Here is a 15,791-nt window from a genome sequence, read left to right as displayed (position 1 = left end):
GCTCTGGGCATGTGTGGCCTACTTTGTCTATGACTTCCCTTTCTGTTCCTTTTTTGAGGTTCATGGGAATCTGAGTGGGTTGGTGCTTCCTTGTTACTGCTGCTGCCTCCCTTGTCTGAGGACTTGACACCTGGTACTGTGCTTGTCTGATGTGTTAATGCTGCAGGTTGCAGACACAGTTCCTGTAAATGAGTATCAGGCTATGACCAATGAATGTGTATGTTAGTAATTAAAGGTGTAAAGTAGAGAGGCCTGGATCAGCTAATTTAATAGCAAGTGCATTACTGACTCCAGTCCATTATCCTTGTAACTAACTGTGGTGATGACCCTGGGTATGCAGTTACCAGTCCTTGCTCTGTTCCAGACTATTTTTGCTTAGAAAATGATTTATACATGTGGGGAACTGCTCACCATTAACAGGTTCTTGCATTAGAGTATTTTTATAGTTAATCACCTCTCTGGAGCTGTCTGAGCTTCTCTTTAACCCTCCCTGTACGTGGGTGGAGGCCCCTCTTTTAATTCATCCTGGTGTATGAAGTCCAATCAATGTTGCCACATCCTTTCCTGCTTAGCTTCCTGCTGCCAGGGACGTAATGTGAAACCCATCGCGTTGTTTTCTTCTGATGAAAATGGTCTCCTTTAGATCTGAAGGGCAGGAGTGGGCAAAGAGGAATGGCTGTCCTGATTCCAGCTCTGATGCACAGCAGCTGTGCTGTGAGAGCAGTTGAGGCCACGCTTCATCAACCTAACCCTAAAGCCCAGAGTGGCAGGGATTGGACTCGTGTCCAGCAACACGAGACTGGATTGCAATTAACTGTATCGTAAGAGGAAATAAAGGAGTCTGGGTCTGGGGTGGGGGTGTGGGGAGAGCTCTGCATTTGCCTGCATAGACTTGTGCTGCTGCTTCTTCCTACTTTGTCAGGAAGAAATTCCATCCCCAGCAAACCCTGCTGCTAACTCACTCTTCTGCCACAGCCCCATTCTGCTGGAGCAGGGTTTGCAGAGCTTGTCTGTGCTCAGAGATCAGCCCACTGGGCTTTCCTGCCCTTTTTCAGTGGCTCCAGACCTCCTGGTCCTACTGCCCGGCTGGGAGCAGGCAGGGGAGGCTGCTGGGGAGCAGCCAGGCAGTACCAGTGGTTCACAAAGCCCACGGGGAAATCCCTGTGGGCTGGTGTTGCCAGGGTCTGGCTGGAGGCACCTTGGTCGATCGGAGCAGACCAGCCATCCTGAAGGCTCATGGACGCCAGGGCACCTCTCTACAGCTTTCCCTGCTTGCCTCCACCCAATGTACAATGTGAGGTTCGCATCCCACTGTGCAGTGGTGATGCCCCCCTGCCACGGTGCTGACCTGATTTCCATTTTTGTGGTCCCTGTTGTAGGGGGTTTGCGGTACCTGGCAAATATCTTCTCCAGGCCTTGGCTCTCTGCCTTTGAAACTGTTTTTGATGCAGGTTCCATGGAGGCACTTTTTCTAGTACGTGTTTGGATTATCGGTAGCATAAAGTACGGGGCTAGGCTGGAGGCCCCGATCCAGCTGGTGGGCTCCTGTACCCCCATGTCCATTCTCTTGCAGGGTCAGAGAGCAGCACCCACAGGGCTTGCTTTAATTTATTTTCTCCTTTCTTGACAATGTTTTCTGCTTTTACTTCTGCTCCATGTTGTTTAGTTTTGAGAGGTGCCAAACTAGTTTTGAAATTCAGACCACGGTGCTTGAGTTCACCGAGGCCATAAAAAAATCAATTCCTTAGCAGAACCTTGAACATATTACTGAGATGTGCTGTAGTCCTGAGGGAATGCTCTGCCATTCCAACGCTGTACCAGTGCAGGGAAGGTCAACTGCGTCCTGAGCTGCATCAACAGAGGAATGGCCAACAGGTAGAAGGAGGTGATTGTCCCCCCTGCTCTGCCCTTGTGAGGTCCCACATGGAGTGCTGCATCCAAGGCTGGGGCTCCCAGCACAAGAAGGACATGGACCTGTTGGAGCATGTTTGTAGGAGGGCCACGGAGTTGATCATAGGAGGGCTGGAGCACCTCTCCTATGAAGATGGGCTGAGAGAGCTGGGATGTTCAGCCTGGAGAAGAGAAGGCTCCAGGGAGAACTTAGAGCAGCCTTGAAGTACCTAAAGGGGGCCTGTAGGAAAGACAGGGAGGGATTCTTCATCAGGAAGTGTAGCGATGGGACAAGGGGTAATGGTTTTAAACTAAAAGGGGAGATTGAGATCAGATACTAGGAAGAAATTCCTTGCTATGAGGGTGGTGAGGTACAGTTTGCCCAGAGAAGTTGTGGATGCCACATCCCTGGCAGCGTTCAAGGCCAGGTTGGATGGGACTTTGGGCAACCTGATCTAGTGGGTGGCATCCCTGCCCATGGTGGGGGGGTTGGAACTAGGTGATCTTCCAGGTCTCTTCCAACCCAAGCCATTCTATGAATGCTGCTCCTATAGAAAATCTAATATTGAGAGGTGCTTTTCGTTTTTGCGTCCAAAAAAAAATCACAAAATTAATTTGCTAGAACAAACCATCCTGGTGGTGCAAGGGCATGGCCGGACAATTAGCATGAGGCAAAGATGCAGGTTGCAGCCACGCTGACCAAGATGAGTGGTCTTGCAGTTGTGTGAATTTAGATCAAGATTTGACTCCACTTTATAAGGGCTAGATGTTTAGCTGGTGGTAACTGTCACGGCCTTAGTTAATGGTGTTGAAAACAGTTTTGGCTTGATTCTTCAGAGGCATGGCCCAGAGAGCCGGTGATGCATGGTGCACTTGTACTCAGGAAGGCGGTGTGGGGCCACAGGCCGAGCCTCGGTTCAGAAGCTGTGTTTAGAACAGTTCTGCGCACAGCGTTGTGGAAATACGAGCAGCATGATGCTTCCCAGCAGTGTGCACGGGTCTGGTGCTGAAGGGGAGAGGCACCCAGCAGCTCTGCCCGCACGTCACAAAGCCATGCTGCCTGGCCACTGTCTGCAGTGTCACCTGGGACAGGCTTCGTGCCTCCCCGTGAAAAGCCCTGTTCTCTAATTGCTGAGACAGGGATTTTGCTGATGTGTGCCCCAGGCTTGACAGCACTTGTGTTATCTGAAATGACAGCTGGCAAGCTGATCTGGCAGTCAGGTTTTTGCTCCGTGGAGTCACAGACAAGTGATGTTTCATGCCTGTCTGGTCCCATCTCCTTGATGTTGTTCAGGAGAGGAGGTGATGCAGAGGCTGATGCTGGGTCATGGCGAGACTCCTGCTTCTGAAGCTGACTTGCATTGGCAGAGCCAATGCCCAGTCTTCAGGGTGTCTGCTCTAGCAGAACTGCTGTACGTCCTAGTGTCCCCTGTTTTCATAGCCTCTCTCTTTCCTGGGCTGGGGCGTGGGGGACAGAAACAGAATCACAGAATCGTCCAGGTTGGAAGAGACCTCCAAGATCATCTAGTCCAACCTCTGCCCTAACACGAACAAGTCCTCCACTAAACCATATCACTAAGGGCTACATCTAAACGTCTTTTAAGGACCTCCAGGGATGGCGACTGAACCACCTCCCCGGGCAGCCCACTCCAATGCCTAACAACCCTTTCAGTAAAGAAGTTCTTCCTAACATCCAACCTAAACCTCCCCTGGCACAACTTTAGCCCATTCCCCCTTGTCCTGTCACCAGGCACGTGGGAGAATAGACCAACCCCCACCTCGCTACAGCCTCCTTTAAGGTACCTATAGAGAGAGATGAGGTCTCCCCCGAGCCTCCTCTTCTCCAGGCTAAACAACCCCAGCTCCCTCAGCTGCTCCTCGTAAGACTTGTTCTCCAGACCCCTCACCAGCTTCGTTGCCCTTCTCTGGACTCTCTCGAGTACGTCCATGTCCTTCTTGTAGCGAGGGGCCCAAAACTGAACACAGTACTCGGGGTGCGGCCTCACCAGAGCCGAGTACAGGGGGACAATCACTTCCCTAGCCCTGCTGGCCACACTGCTTCTTATGCAAGCCAGGATGCTGTTGGCCTTCTTGGCCACCTGAGCACACTGCTGGCTCATATTCAGCCGACTATCAACCAATACTCCCAGGTCCTTCTCTGCCAGGCAGCTTTCCAGCCACTCATCTCCCAGCCTGTAGCTCTGCTTGGGGTTGTTGCGCCCCAAGTGCAGGGCCCGGCACTTGGCCTTGTTGAACCTCATACAGTTGACCTCAGCCCATCGGTCCAGCCTATCCAGATCCTCCTGCAGAGCCTTCCTACCCTCGAGCAGATCGACACACGCACCTAACTTGGTGTCATCTGCAAACTTACTGAGGGTGCACTGGACGCCCTCATCCAGATCATCGATAAAGATATTAAAGAGGACCGGCCCCAGCACTGAGCCCTGGGGGACTCCACTAGTGACCGGCCTCCAGCTGGATTTGACTCCATTCACCACAACTCTCTGGGCCCGGCCATCCAGCCAGTTTTTAACCCAACAAAGCGTACGCCAGTCCAAGCCAAGAGCAGCCAGTTTCTCGAGGAGAATGCTGTGGGAAACGGTGTCAAAAGCCTTACTGAAGTCAAGGTAGACCACATCCACAGCCTTTCCCTCATCCACCAAGCGCGTCACTTGGTCATAGAAGGAGATCAGGTTCGTCAAGCAGGACCTGCCTTTCATAAACCCATGCTGACTGGGCCTGATCGCCTGGTTGCCCTGCAAGTGCCACGTGATGACATTCAAGATAATCTGCTCCATGAGCTTCCCTGGCACTGAGGTCAAACTAACAGGCCTGTAGTTCCCTGGGTCTACCCTCCAGCCCTTCTTGTCAATGAGCGTCAGTTTGCTAGTCGCCAGTCGACTGGGACCTCCCCTGATAGCCCGGACCGCCGATAAATGATGGAAAGCTGCTTGGCCAGCTCCTCCGCCAGTTCTCTCAGTACCCTCGGGTGGATCCCATCCGGCCCCATCGACTTGCGTACATCCAAGTGCTGTAGCAGGTCACCAACCATTTCCTCATGGATAGCGAGGGCCACATCCTGCTCCCGATCCCCTTCCACCAGCTCAGGGCACTGGGTATCCAGAGAACAACCGGTCTTGCCGCTAAAGACTGAGGCAAAGAAGGCATTGAGCACCTCAGCCTTTTCCTCATCTTTTGTAACTAAGTTTCCCCCCGCATCCAGTAAAGGATGGAGATTCTCCTTAGTCCTCCTTTTTGCGTTGATGTATTTGTAAAAACATTTTTTGTTATCTTTAACAGCAGTAGCCAGATTGAGCTCCAGATGAGCTTTGGCCTTTCTAATTTTGTCCCTGCACAGCCTCGCAACATCCTTATAGTCCTCTTGAGTAGCCCGCCCTCTTTTCCAAAGATTATAAACCCTCCTTTTTCTCCTAAGCTCGAGCCACATCTCTCTGCTCAGCCAGGCTGGTCTAGTTCCGCGTCGGCTTGTCTTTGGGCACGTGGGGACAGACTGCTCCTGAGCCATTAAGATTTCCTTCTTGAAGAGTGCCCAGCCTTCCTGGACTCCTTTGCCCTTCAGAACCTCCTTGGTTTGTTCCAAAACCTTGGTTTGTTCTTCATTTCCAGAAGACCATCCCTACCTGCTTCTTGTAGCGTAGGCAGTGGGGGGGAGGCGTTGTGGCAGGGCTCTGTAATGAGCTTCGGGATACAGGGGAGGGTGCAGGTTGGGACCTAGGGACTTTTCATTGTTGGGCTGTTGATTGTGAAAGCTGGGATAGGGGCAGTGGCAGTAGAGGAGACAGATAAATTTGTCCATGTGGCTTGTCAGAGGACGGAATGGATTACAGACAGAAAGTTAGTTGTGGATGTTGAAAGCTTAAATGGGCAAGAGACAGAAGAATGCATTTATTTGCTGACGGCCTAGGTAGGTACAAACAGATATGAGCAAGAACTTGGTTAAGCAGCTGGTGAAAGTGGAGTTGTTGTGTCTTACATACCCCCGGGGGCAAAAATGACTTGTGGTCCAAGAGGAAGCCGACTCCAAAATGCTGGAGCCAGCATAGGAGATGCTTGCCACTTTAGCTCCAAAACCACTCGGCATCTTGCCGGATCTCCTCATTCTGCTCTCTCCTTCTTGCATTCCTGCTGCTGGTCCAACTTTTCTCACTGTCCCAGACTTTCCCTCTTCCCCATAACATGTTGGGACTGGGACTCCCTCTTGCTGGGCATCCCCAGGAGAGTATGGAGTGCTTTCAGCAGCTGTGATTGTCGAGTGTTAAGAAGTGCAAAAGAGATGCGAGAGCAATTTATCTTTTTTTTTAATTAGATCCCTGGGTTCTGTATACTTTATAGTGGTATGGGCAATGTTGCTCAGGTTATCAGTACGGTCAGCCCCCAATAGTGACAGAGATTTGGGGTTCAAATCCTGCATAGGGAGTCAGGCCACATGTGAAGGAGATGGGAAGACAATGCAAACACTCTTACCAATACGTGAAAGGGGCCGAGGAGCTACTCAATGACTTTCTGCTCAGGTTAGCTGCCCACCAGACGGTATTTCTAGACCTCATCTCACTCCAGAGAACCTGGGTGCTCAGACAGTGGGCCCTGCTCCCCTGCAAAACTAGGACTACACAAGCTTCTGCAGGCTCTATCTCTGGGGCTGTCCTTGAGCTTTCATTTGAGAAAGCCTTTGACATGAGCCACTTCCATTGGCAGGGTGGAGGTCTTGCTGCCAATTCTTAATGACTGTCACCTTGCCTCGTAAAAGAAACGCACACTTTGACTCCATTCTGAGCATGTACAAGTCCTGTTTCCGGCCAGGTCTGAGATCCTAGCCTACAAATCAGGCTTCTCGCTTTTTCCTGGCACAAGCAGGCAGTATCCAGCTGGACTGAAATGCCAAATGCCTGCCTTCTCCCAGCCTGCCCAGTGAGCTGGCTCTGATGAAGGATCCCACGTCACTAGCAATAATCACTCAGCACTGATTCTCCCTTTCTAGCAGTGATTTGTGGCACAGTCATCTTAATGGGGTTTTAACCCACTTAGTGTGCATTATTCTGGTTTTGTATTGTTCTCGTATGTTAATCAAGCATTCAGGGATGGTCTGGTAGACAGTGCCAATCAAAGTGGGTTATAGAAAATAGTTCTTATCAAAGTCACTTGATTTTTTTCAATAGAACTGGATATTTTATGTAAGAAGAAAGACATCTGTAAAACCTCTGTTCTCCCGTAGTGTGACATGGTAATTAATGAATCTTATTTCCATTTTTCCATCAGTTTCCTGATGCCTGTAGAAAATAGGCTGGCCAGACCCTGTGCTACCCCGAGAGAGCTCGACACACCTGAGCTGGGTGTTGGAACATGTCCTCGTTCCTGAGGCCTGGAGGGGGCTCTCAGGACCAGCTGCGGGGTGCTGGGTGTGAACAGGCTATGACTATCCTGGGCAATTCCATCTGAGGCCTCTCCCCACCTCTGCCTCGTGCCAGGGGCTGTATTTATCTGGGCAGTCAGACCTGGGCTGAGCTGTGCTGTGCTTGTGCTTGTGTCTGGCCCTGTCTCTCCCAACTACTCCTCCTGAATGGACTGTGTGCCTGTGTTGTAGGTAGCTTGTCTCCAGGGGGCTGGAGAAAGGCTGGGAGAGCTGGGGCTGTTCAGCCTGGAGAAGAGAAAGGTCCGGGGAGACCCTATTGCAACTTTTCAAGACTTAAAGGGAGCTTATTAAAAAGATGGAGAGCAACTTTTTGCTCAGGCAGATTACGACAGGACAAGGGGAGATGGTTTTAAACTGAAAGAGGGGAGATTTAGATTAGATGTTAGGAGAAAATTCTTCACTCAGAGGATGGTGAGGCTGGCACTGGCACAGGCTGCCCAGAGAAGCTGTGGATGCCCCATCCGTGGAGGAGTTCAAAACCAGGTTGGAAGTGGTCCTGGGCAACCTGATCTAGTGGGTGGCATCCCTGGCCATGGCAGGGGGTTGGAACTGGATGGTCTTTAAGGTCCCTTCCAACCCAAGCTGGTCTATGAGTCTATGCCAGGCAGGGTTTGGGGCTGCAGACATTGCTCAGTGATGATGTTCGTGGTACACTGACTTACACCAGTTAGGAGAAAGGCCCCACTAAGGTATGGGTAGCCCATCCCCACCCCAGGTGACCATCACAGGTCCTGCTATAGCCTGGATTAAGAAAGTGCATTTATTTGCTTTGGGTTAGAAAGATGTCTCCCTAGTATGTACAGCAGCAACATCCCCCCCACACAGAGAGCCTGTGGCCCACCCCGTGCCCCAGGGAAGGTCCTGGTCACTGGGAGAGCAGAACATCCAGTGCAAAAGCCATCATTGCAACCATCCATGGGCTATGGCAGTTGCTTTCCCTACTACCTTTGCTCACCTGGCCCTGCTCACACTGCTTGTCTCCCCGGTCACTCCATGGGGACCACTCTGGCCAGATGGGCCTGTGGGAGGCAGAAGAGACTGTGTGACAACAAGCCGATGTGTCCAGAGTAGTGGGAGCACTGAGTAGACAACTTGGAAGGATGAGAGCCAACAGAGGAGCTGGAGATTTAGTCCTTGAACTTCAGGTGGGCTGAGGATCTGGAGCAAATCTGGGTCCATTCCTTCCCTTGCATGTAGTACGTTGCTTAGGAGAACAGTTGACACACAGAAAGAAAAGGAATGGCAAAGCCAGAAGCAGGATACATCGGGGTTTCTGGCTTGCCTTTCCCAGCATCCTCATTCATCAGGTGGGAGAGGGTGGCCTGAGGCTGGCGACACAGCTAGGGGGCCAGATGGTGCAGAGCTTGGCCACTAACAAATGTGAAAGTGCTTGGGGGGACGGGAGGGGGCTGCTGGGGAGCCTGGGTTCAGCTCACAGCGGTTATTGTCCCCATGCATCTGGGACACTTCCATCGATACTGCCTCGAAGCGAGGCACAGCGTGAGCAGCGTGCAGCACGTGCACCTTGTTGTGGTGCTTTTTCCTCAGGAGGCAGCTGAAGACTTTTTTGAAGCCCTTACGGAAGTGCTTGGAGACCAAGGCATAGACGATGGGGTTGAGGCAGGAGTTGGCATAGGCCATGCAGTGGGAAAGCAGGCGGAAGGCATAGGTGGCCTGGTTGAAGGGGAAGTCTCCATAGAGGTATCGGAGGATGACTACGTGGTAGGGCAGCCAGCACAGGCAGAAAAGGATGGTTACAATGATGATCATCTTGGTTACTTTCCGTTTGGCCTTCTTGGACTCTGACATGTCCTCCAAGGGTTCCACTGCTGTCCACAGGTACTTGATGGTCCTGGTGTAGGAGAGGCTGATGACCAGCACTGGGATGACATAGCCAAAGGCAAACGTGCTGGTGTCCATGACCTTGCGTCTCCACTCCTCCCAGCCAGGCATGCAGATGTAGCTGGCCTCCCACTCGATCAGGTCATAGTAGCTTAGGTAGGGGCCTGCAAAGACCACAGAGAGGCCCCAGATCACGGACATGGCAGCCACGGCATTGCAGGGGGTCCGCAGCTCCCGGGAGCGCAGCGGGTAGCAGATGGCCAGGTACCTGGGGAGGAGAGCAAGGCAACCGGAGCTGAGGGTTCAGCCGAGCTGTAGCTGGCCACAAAAACAAAGGGAACGAGAAGGTTTCCTTCATTCCCCCGAAGATCCCTGAGTAGTGAGTGGCCCTACGTAGTATCTCATGCCCTCTCTGAGATACAGTCCTGGGTGAAACAGCTTTTATCTTTACAGCAGGGATGCCCAGGCTGGCTGACACCTCTGTGCAGGGAGGGTGGGTTATGGCCCTGCGCTAGGAACAGAGAAACGGGGCTGTCACAACCGCACCGACATCTGCTGCTTGGCAGAAACTATGCAGCAGGAAAAAGGTCTGAACTGAGGTTTTGAGACCTGGGCAAGCTTCACTGGGTGATGGACGCAGTGCAGGCTTCTGCCCACTCAGGGCCTATTTTCAGCCTGCTCCAGTTTTCACATCAGGCTGGCGGGGAAGAGGTTTGCTCACTGTAACCAGGTCTGTGTTTGCCTCAGTCTGGCTACCGGGGGGGCAGGTGGGCCCTTGCCTTTGGGTGCTTGTCCCTCTTCCAGCAAATGGTGTCCAGAGGCAGCGTGACAGCCAGCTCTGCTTCCCCATCCCCAGACAACACTAAAGAGCAAAGCTGGCAGAACTGCTCTGCTGCGTGCGTCAGGCAGGAGGGGGAACGAGCAGCAAAGGGGAATCCCTTTTCCCACGTTTGTCTTGGCAGTCCAGCAGGAGCTGCAAGGAGATGTCAGAAAAGAGAGAAAATGGCTCGGTGCTTGTGCATAAGGGATGGAGAAAAGTTGTGAGCACAGACAACTTGTTTTAGTACCCTTAGAGATAAGGGCAAAGAGCAAGACAGGCCAGGACATGTTTTCTCTATGGCAGGCAAGGCTGGGAGCTTACCCCAGCATGGAGCTCTTCCTCCTCCTGCACCGTTAGTGTAGGCTCAGCCAAAAGCAGAGCTCAGCACAGCAATCCTACACTGAGGGGGAACAAGGCAGAGCCCTCAGGAACAATTCAGATGGCAGTGAGCAGGGCCTGGATGATCTCCCAAGAAGAAACTTGGCTCACGGTGTGGGTGCCTTTCTGCACAGGCTGCTGTGAGGCCCAGGAGGGCTCGGGACAGGTGAGGGAGCAGGAACTGTCAGATAACAGCTTTTGTGCTGGGCCGGCAGCTCTAGGGGAACGAGAGATTTGTTACAGGACTGGGATCGCTCTTGTATATTTATGTGGCTTCTCCTTTAGTGCTCTTTGGTTACTTTGCTGCCCTCGCTGCCCTCACGTGATGCTTTTCTGCAGCGGTGGCTTGGGGATAGCTACTGCCCTTGGAATGCCATCTGTAACATGGAGCTGGGTGAGCAGGAGTCCCTGGCACAGTGTGGAGCTCAGCCTGGGTCTCAGGTGCCCTAACTACAAGGCGGGTCTTCCCTATGGAAAATGCAGGCAGGAGCAGCACCGGCTTTGCACCGAGGAGAGCTGGAAGTGCTGCTTGGGGGTTGGTAGGGGAAGGGAGCTAAACTGGTCCCCAAACTGCCTTTGGCATGGACCAGCACCACTGGCATTTGAATGATTTGCCTGTTGGTGATGGGCCATGACCTTCCCATGCCCTCACTCCACCCAGCTTCTCAAACTGCCCTCCTTCCCCAGCCTGAGGGCATCGTCAGACCGTTACCTGTCCACAGAGACGGCAGCCAGTGTGAAGCTGCTGGCATACATGGTGAGGTAGATGAAAAAGTGGACAGCCTTGCAGATGAAGGAGCCGAAGACCCAGCCTTCAAGGCAGTAGATGGTGGCCTGGAAAGGCACGCAGAAGACAATGAAGAAGAAGTCAGCCAGGCTGAGGTTGAGGATGAAGAGGTTGGTAGTGTTGTGGCCCATTTGCCTATTGCGCAGCAGCACTGCCAGCACCAGGCTATTGCCCACTGTGCCCAGGAGGAAGATGAGGGAGAAAACCACAGGGACAATGACAGTAGCAGGACTGAACTGGTAACTGTCAGAGGGGTTCCAGTACCCAGCCAAGCTGGTGAAGTCCTCATACTCCATCATTCTGTGCCGTGGTGAGGTGCTGGAGCCTGTGGCAACACAGGGAAAGGTGTGAGAGACTGCAAAAACACTGGAATAAAAACGCTATGATTGGCTGATTGGCCTGTTGGCTGGCTGGAGACAGCGTTGTTCTCAGTTCTGCCACCCGCATGCTTTTCAGTAAGCTCCTCTGGACACAGCCGGCATGCAGGGCAGGTAGGGCTAGGCTGGCAGGAAGGAGCACCCTGCTCCCCCCTTCTGACCCTGCAGTGAACCCATACCCCGGATTTAGATGCCACCTTGGACTGATGATGCTGAAGGTGAGGCTTGGGAGAGAGGAGATAATATCATCCCCATGGGTGGAACAGCCTCCTCCTCTCTGGGAGAATGGAGCCAGGATTTTCCCTTCCCAGCTGATGGCAGGCAGGGGTGTGATGTTTCTTCTCAGCAGCGGGGCTTCAGCCCTGAACCAACCAGCTGGAGGAGCTGAGGTGGCTGCTCCTCCTGTACTGATGTGCGGTTTGATAGTACCCCCGTTCCCAGCCTTTTTGGTACCTGTTCTACAATAAACATCGCACGCTAGACAGGCTAGAAAAGCTTTTGGCAGTGACAGCTCCTACACAGTTCTGTGTTGTGCCCAAGTGAGGACTTTCTGGGGAGGACAGCTCTGATGGGACCACCTGTGATCCGGACTCAGTGACCCAGATCTCTCTCTCTGTTTCTTAGGGCAGCTCTCCTCAGGATTTGGGCTTCCTGTATCATTCTCTTGCCCCAAAAATAAACATTTGGACTGAAAGCAGGTGAGTTTGTGTGGGGAAACATGAGTTTCTCTGTCACATGCACAGAAATCTGCATGCATGTATTTAACTTCTGGAGCAGGTGGATTATCAAATGTACCCATAGGCACAGATCCCCTTGAAAAAAAGATGATTTGGGTTCCTTCTCCTCTTCAGTGTTTGTATGGATGTGCTGTGGTTAAAAGAGCGTGGCCCAACACTGGCTCACCATGACTATGGAGACTGCAGCATCTCTGCAAGAAACAGAGCTCTAGCTGGTGCCTTCGTCTTCAGGTAGGGGATGGGGCAAGGGCTCCCTGGGAGCACCGGCAGGGCGAGTGCCTGAAGCAGAAGCACTGCAAGGGGCCTGTGAGCATGGGTCCCCTGCCGCAGGCGTTCCTGGTATCAGTCAGTGCCTGACTATGTAGCCTTGCCACAGCTTTGAGGTTTTTCTTGGTTGCTCATGGCCTGTCTACATGAAGGCCAAGCAGTGCTTCAATTCCCCTTTACAGATGGGAATTGAGATGTGGTGAGTGTAAAGAGGTGGCTGGTTGGATCAGGACTGTCACTAATGTAGCAGAAAAATGAATATTTCTGTTATTTCTGATTCCCACCTCTGTGCACAGTCCTGCCTCCAGAGACAGGAGAGTGACAGGAACAGGCACAGAGTAAAAGCAGTGGTACGCTTTCTGATCTCAGAAGTGATATATACCAACTGTGATATTGCCGTGGCTCCAAGATTTTGAGTGACTCTCAAGGAGTCATTCAGAGCATCTCTTGTAGAGTGGGACCTGTATGCAGTCCCAGCTCCCAGTTCCCTCCCTGCTCAGGAGGCTGTCAGTAACTCCCACCGCTCTGTTGTCCCTTGGAAGCATTTTGCAAACATCTCACTCCCTAGCATTTTGTGAATGGGTTTATGGCAATGCTCCTCGGTTGGTTCTGAACAGCCTTGACTAGCAGTGACTGAGAGAGGGACAGGTGCTGAACAAGGAGAAAAAAGGAGACCATGGGCAATGAATTTCCTCTTCCATATCTGCTATTCAGGGTTAGGAGGGGCAAAGGTGGTGTGTCAGGGGAGGTAAAATTGCAAGGGATGAGAACTGAATCAGTGGCAAAGTTGGGAATGGAACCAAAGAGACCTGGCTTTTCCAAAAAGGGTTCAGTAAAGGATCTGTAGGGAGAATGGTTCTCAGTGCCTGACTGTTGAGGGTAACAAACAACACAGACAAGAAACACCAACACAGGTGGGGGCAGGCAGCAGGTCAAACCAGGGCTGCCTGGGAACCAGCACAGGCAGCTCTTACATCCAGGGAAAAGGCCAAGAGGGGCAGGGGTAGGCAGGGCAAGGGCACAGATACAGGAGCTATGGGAAGAGGGAGGTACAGGCCCCTGATGGTCTGGACAGAGAGCAGCGAAGGGAGGAGAGGAGGAGCAGGCAGTTAGAGCTTCCTCTTCCAGTGGGCTCAGGAGCCAGCGTTTCTGGGCTCGGTCCGTGGTTGGCATTGCCATCCCCAGCACAGAGTGCCTCTATTTCCCCATTTGTGCAGCAGCTCTACGAAAAGGTGCCTCATCTGCTCCGCTTGGGGACAAGGCAGAGCCCCTTTGCTTGGCGACCTCAGGGGCTCAGCCCGGGAGCACAGCAGCCCTCCAGCACCCCGGCACCCTTCCTCTGCCCAGCCCGGCTCGGGCAGCCTCGGTCCTCCCCGCCTCCCGCGGCAGGCACGGCCACGGCTGGGGCTGCCTGTCCCCGGGAGCCTCTCCTTTCGCTGCCCTGCCTGCAGAAGGCAGCGGCCAGGTGCCCGCTCCGCCCGCCCCAGCGCCCTGCCCCGCTCCCGCCCGCTTTGCCCGGGGGCCTGCCCCGGTGGCAGCTGCGGGGGGGGGGGGGGGGGGGGCAGCGCCCGGTCCCCGCCGGCGGGGTCCTACCGGTCCTACCTGCCCTGCCCGCCGCTCCGCGCCGCTCCGCCCCGCCGCCCGGTGCGGCTGCTGCCGCCGGTGCTGCTCGGGCACGGCCCGCCACCGCCGCCGCTCCGCCCCTGCTCCAGCACCCCCGGGCACACGCACACGGGTCCGAGTGCCCCCGCTCCCGGGCACGCCCGCCCGCGCACACGTGCACGGTACGCCCTACGGGTGCGTCCCTGGCAGCCGCGCGGCCCCCGGCACACTCGTGTGAACGCACGCACCGCGCGTGTGTCCCTCGGGAAAAGAACGCGGAGGGTTTGCTCCGCCCTTGTGCACGCCCCACAGCACTGTGAGAAACACTCCGCAGCCGATAACTTAGGCTCAGGCGAGGATCTCAGTGAAGCAGTAATTTATTCGCGACCCACAAGCAGGAGCGCGCCTACTGGTCCCAAAACACAGTTTATATACTTTTTGATGACAGGACCCTCCCCTGTTTCCCCACTGAGTGGGTAATCCAGGTTCACAATCTGCCTGATGCTTCACAGACAATGCATGGCCTTCAGTTGCCGGCCTGTTAAATGTCAAATTTCTTTTGACTTTTTTACTGTTTGAAGTGGTAATGTTTCTTCACTTATCTGACTTGACTTAACACCGTGATTTTCACCTAATTGTTCTAAGGAGTCTGGTTGTCTGCATTTTACAAGGTCGCCTGCTAAGTTTTCTTATCACTGCAAGCATATCTCATTCCTTATACCCCAATTCCTTATACCCCATTCCCAATACCCCATTCCTTACCTTTAAACAATGTAACTCTGCAAAAACAACATTTTTATTCCCACAGCACGCGCCTACAAAACCCAACAGCAAGCACAAGCCACTCTGCTGACACTGAGCATAACCTGAGCACACACAGCCCTTACACACCTGTACCCATCCATAGCCACCTCCCTGGCGCTCTTCTCCTGTGTGAGTCCATGCTTTGTGCACACATGGTGAAACTCCCATGTGTCAGCCCCACTGTGCCCTGCACCCAGGGCACACTGGCAGGATCTCTGGAGACAGGTATGGGGTGGTTATGGGGATTTGGGGGGATCTGGGGGTTCCCAATCCTTGCCTCTTTGCTTCGCTTAAACCCCAACATTTCGTTGGGTTAAAAACTGGCTGGATAGCTGGGCCCAAAGAGTTGCGGTGAATGGAGTCAAATCCAGTTGGAGGCCGGTCACTAGTGGAATCCCCCAGGGCTCAGTGCTGGGGCCATTTCTCTTTAATATCTTTATCGATGACCTGGATGAGGGGATCGAGTGCACCCTCAGTAAGTTTGCAGATGACACCAAGCTAAGTGCGTGTGTCGATCTGCTCGAGGGTAGGAAGGCTCTGCAGGAGGATCTGGATAGGCTGGACCGATGGGCTGAGGCCAACTGTATGAGGTTCAACAAGGCCAAGTGCCGGGTCCTGCACCTGGGGCACAACAACCCCAAGCAGAGCTACAGGCTGGGAGATGAGTGGCTGGAAAGCTGCCTGGCCGAGAAGGACCTGGGAGTATTGGTTGATAGTCGGCTGAATATGAGCCAGCAGTGTGCTCAGGTGGCCAGGAAGGCCAACAGCATCCTGGCTTGTATAAGAAGCAGTGTGGCCAGCAGGGCTAGGGAAGTGATTGTCCCCCTGTACTCGGCTCTGGTGAGGCTGCACCTCG

The 15,791-nt window shown here is 53.4% G+C and overlaps 1 protein-coding gene across 2 annotated transcripts; it reads right to left on the bottom strand.

Annotated features, from left to right (window-relative positions):
* Positions 1-4,286: 4,286 nt before the first annotated feature.
* Positions 4,287-15,030, bottom strand: LOC310882211 (galanin receptor 2b-like). 2 transcript variants are annotated; one of them, XM_083800669.1, is made up of 3 exons: positions 14,132-15,030; positions 11,074-11,473; positions 4,287-9,431 (listed from the first exon to the last, which is right to left on the bottom strand). In XM_083800669.1, exons 2-3 carry the CDS (start codon positions 11,445-11,447, stop codon positions 8,693-8,695), a joined length of 1,113 nt encoding a protein of 370 aa, XP_083656795.1. In that variant the 5' UTR covers positions 11,448-11,473; positions 14,132-15,030; the 3' UTR covers positions 4,287-8,692. The 2 variants fall into 2 exon arrangements, with proteins under 2 accessions (XP_083656795.1, XP_083656796.1); XM_083800670.1 differs by having other exon boundaries at positions 14,380-14,387.
* Between the last annotated feature and the right edge of the window lie 761 nt (positions 15,031-15,791).

This window comes from Anser anser (genome assembly GCF_964211835.1).
Source record: "Anser anser genome assembly, chromosome: 15".
Taxonomy (NCBI): domain Eukaryota; kingdom Metazoa; phylum Chordata; class Aves; order Anseriformes; family Anatidae; genus Anser; species Anser anser.
Note: the sequence above shows the minus strand (reverse complement) of the source record. Positions and strands in the feature narration are given on the sequence as shown.

Bases quoted from the DNA above. Each gene is read 5' to 3' on its own strand.
- LOC310882211 (XM_083800669.1), bottom strand. From the start codon at position 11,447: ATGATGGAGTATGAGGACTTCACCAGCTTGGCTGGGTACTGGAACCCC. The intron at 9,432-11,073 runs GTAACGGTCTGA...TCTCCTCCCCAG, and splicing joins GCTGCCGTCTCTGTGGACAG to GTACCTGGCCATCTGCTACC.